Raw genomic sequence first — 4026 nt, 5'->3', positions numbered from 1 at the left:
GTTTGGATGGGCAATAATGCCGCATCATCACTCCTCATGAGCTCGTTGTCCGCATCACTACTATGAGGTGACGGCAACGGTGTCGACTCATTGTAGTCGACAATGAGCGACGGATCAACATCCTCACTGTTAAAGTGGGATGGATCCTTTAGCCCTGTTAACGCGACAGCCGCAGTGGCTGTCTGCGTTCCGACTAAGGCATTAGACGTGGCCGGCGAAATAACGCGGCGCGTGCGCTTAGTGCGAGGTTAAGTGGGCGTCTTCGAACGACCCACCAACGTGGCCCCTTTTAGGTGACATCTTGGGCGCCGTGTATAGAAACACGTGCGCGAGAGTGACCGAGTGAACTAGCGGCGCGTAAAGCTGCTCGCAGTTCCTCTCTCCTCTGTCGAATTTAAAAATGTAAATTCGTTCTTAAAGAGGGGGATGGTGTAACGGGCAGAGTTGCCCTAATGTTACACAGTCCCCATGAAGTACATTAGGTACTTAAGGGGATGGTCAATTACGAAAATAATTGTAATTAGACCCAACACTCGGGTGTGGTGCACATTTGTGACCAACCCTTGTGTATGTGATGCACATGGGTGCATTCACATTAGGAGGGATGACGCCCTGCGTCATCCGTGATGACGACTAGCGTCATCCGTGATGACGACTAGCGTCATCCGTTACGCGAGTGATCTATAAAGATACGCTCGCAATACATATTAAATGATATCTATAGAGATGTTATTTTAATTGGTAAAAATAGGTATTTGTATTTAATTCTATAAAATATAAATCAGTCTGAAAACTACTTCCTACTTGGTAAGTGTGCACGAGGAGACGGATTACGTCTCTCGTGACGACACTTTACCAGAGTTCTTAGTGTGTTGGGTGAGGTCGCTTGCGCGCCCACCACAACTACCTCACTGCACGCAAGAGAAGCAGGTTTAACCGCTTCCTCGCTGTGCTAGGGTGTGTGCCTAAGCACAGCATTACGACGTGTTCGCCTACACGCGACGTCGAGAAGCATACATCGAACCCAGGTTCTCTTCCGCTGATAGCATTTATAATACTTGCACAGGTTGTGCTTGAAGTATTTATTCCCAATTGTCTTCGTCGTTGGCGCCGCCGTAAGCATATGCGACACCAATATTTGAAAAATTGCCATCATTGATGAAGATGAATTCACTGGATCGTTTTCTTGCTCCGGAATGACGACCAGCACATGAATCTGGCAATCTGAGGGACGTTCCATTCCAATCAGCACGTTCCTCAGCAGTTCAAATCCCCGTAGCTTTTGTCTTGACTCGTGAGCGCTTCGACAAGAGCAGTCATCTCGCCGTCCATCAGCTTCTCCATGTCTTCTGAGCGAGAAGAAAACCACTTGTCGTCCGCTGTCTTCGCCAGGAAAAGCTGTAGAGTGCGGGCTTCGCCTTTAATCGTGTCACACGCCTTCTCCTTGACCTTGTCCTCCAATTCGTCCACCAGCTTGTTGGTATCGATGTTTACGGAGAACGCATCTCCAGCCACGCCAACGATGACATACAGAAGAGCGACAATCTTTCCTTTTCGCGGCAGATTCTGGAATGAGGGATAATGGGAAGAGCTGAAGAGGTACGGATAGATTCTGACCAACGATATAATGGCTAAGTAATCTACAACGTGATTGACTTAATGTATGAAAGGTATAAGCCACAGGTTTTGACAGATGACCAAGATCTTTATTCATCCTAATTATAGTCCAATCATAACGAAGTCAGCGTCAACAACATACAGACCAGGCAGCCCAATCCGTTATTAAACTACACCAAGTCTCTCACTGGTTCAGCACCTTCTGTGGTCAAGTCATTCACTTGATTTCCAGCCAGCAAATCCAGCGCTCCAATCCCAAAAGTTGGCATTCCATCGTCTTTGCTGTAAACTCACCCGCTTTTCGAGCAAGCTCGCAAACTTTGTTCGCTAACGAAAAGAGCTCGGTCGATAGCGGATGCAAAGAAGACGTCAGGATCGCGACAGCGGCGGCAACAAGTCCAACCAGAGGTGCAAACACATCCAGATAGTAAATAATCCCTCCTAATTACTGATTTTCCTTACCAACACACGCTTACGCGTCGTGAATTAACGTTGTCAGTTAATTTTTATGGCAACCGCTAGAATTGCTGCATCCGACGTGGACGAATCAACGTGAAATGCTGGCTTCTCTGTAATTAATATAAGCGCATAGAACACAGCGTGACGTGCCTCTGCTCTCACACGCTTGTCATTAACATTCGAAGGAGCGCATTCAGCCTTTGGTGTAATTTAGCTGCACAGTGCACAATAAATTTGACATAATACTCGGTTGGCTATACGAAATTAAATCATCGAAGTTGGAAAAAGCATTTAATTGTTGCAGATTGCCACTATTTATGCCGATAGGAGCTTCGTAATTGCAAGAACGAGTCTAGGGCGCTGTGGCATCCCCTTTAGGAGCTTGTGTTGGAAGAAGTCGCTCTGTGTGAATCGCAAGAGTTGCATTGAAGATGCGACAGGTCAGTATCAGGTACGCTGAGTTCCAGTATGCAGCGGGAAAGGGAGAAGTAGACGACGTACGGCAGCAGTCGCGGCGGCATGATGGGGCGCAGTGAGCAGTCGCGATGGCGTATGCGACGCTTTGAGCAGTCGCAATGGCGTGGTGCGAACAGTCGCGACGCGTGGAAGGATCGCGTGCCTGTAAGAGTGTATGGTACAAGTGCAGAGAGATTAGTTTTGAATGCCAGAATCTAATTAGCCTTTTACAACGTATGGGTTATGAGCCCGATGCCTGGCTCCAAGACGAACTACACGCCAAGCACTGCAGCACGCGTCGGTGACGACGGTCATGAAAGGGCCGTCGCACCGCCAGCTGCAGCTGCCGCTACACCAGCGGCGCACGCGGCTGCGACGGTCGTCAATTCACCCGCTCACGAAAGGGGCGAGACCTCGGACATCAGCGCACGGATTCTCACTGCTCTCGAGAACATGACGAACCGCATGAACCGACTTGAGATGTCGCATACGCAACTTGATGAGAACGAGCGTCTACGCTGCGCCATCGACAGTGGACTGTTTGACTCCGCTCTCGGCAGAGGGATTGGTAAAGGACCAATGAACCGCGAAGCACTCGTGTTCATGCCGCCAAGACGATCGCCTGAGCCGCCAGCAGCTCCGCGGCCACGTCTGCGAGTTCCGGTTATGGGACAATTGTTGCTCGAGCCGCTCGGTTTGCGAGTACCGCCACCGCAGCAGACCCCGGCGATTTAACAAGCATACGCACAGCAAGCGTATGAACCAATGCAACAACAGGCAGCGACATCACCGGTTGCTGCACCTGCGCCAGTGCTGCAAGGGTATTGGACGCCGGACGCGCGTCAGCGCAAGCTCGCGATCCGGAAGTTTGACGGCCCCGAACTGTATCAAGGACTCAGCGCCGAATTTCAGGACTGGGGACGCTTGTTTATCCGTGCGGTGAACTTCTCACAGGCGGCGTGCGGCTTCCTGTGGGCTGAAGATGTCAAAGTTGATCTCTTCGGGCATTACCTTACTACAATAAGCAAGTCGATGTTTGGTGGGAGCAGCTCCCGACGCTCGACCACATCATGGAGCGCATGTAGCAAGCGTTCCGGACGACGATCATAGCGTCGCAATCGATGAAGCTGTTCACGGCCAAGAAGGACCACATGAGGTCGTGGCCTGAACACTATCTCTACATGGTCGTAATGAGCGACGCGTGTGGAGGAGGCGCCGAGGCGCGGGTACTTGACAACATATTACACTATGCGTCGGCGGATCTGTCGACGGTGCTCATGGCGAAGTTCGACGCAGGACGCATCGACTACTTGCGCCAAGCGGAGGAGCTTGCACACTTTGCTCAAGCAGTCGAGGTCGACAGTCGTGCCGGCAAGTCACTGGGTCGCGAGGTCGTCGCAGTCGCCAATGACCCGACACAGCGCAAGGAAACGCGCACGTGCCACAACTGCAAGAAGCAGGGGCATTTAAAGAAGGACTGCCGCTCCAAGAGGA

General features: G+C 51.1%; 1 protein-coding gene across 1 annotated transcript; it reads right to left on the bottom strand.

Annotated features, from left to right (window-relative positions):
* Positions 1-952: 952 nt before the first annotated feature.
* CCR75_008779 (uncharacterized protein) lies at positions 953-1240 on the bottom strand (the record flags this gene model as incomplete). Its single annotated transcript, XM_067966828.1, has 1 exon — positions 953-1240. The coding sequence occupies one exon, from the start codon at positions 1238-1240 to the stop codon at positions 953-955; it is 288 nt and encodes a 95-aa protein (XP_067814241.1).
* Positions 1241-4026: the final 2786 nt, after the last annotated feature.

This window comes from Bremia lactucae, linkage group LG9 (genome assembly GCF_004359215.1).
Source record: "Bremia lactucae strain SF5 linkage group LG9, whole genome shotgun sequence".
Lineage (NCBI taxonomy): Eukaryota > Oomycota > Peronosporomycetes > Peronosporales > Peronosporaceae > Bremia > Bremia lactucae.
Note: the sequence above shows the minus strand (reverse complement) of the source record. Positions and strands in the feature narration are given on the sequence as shown.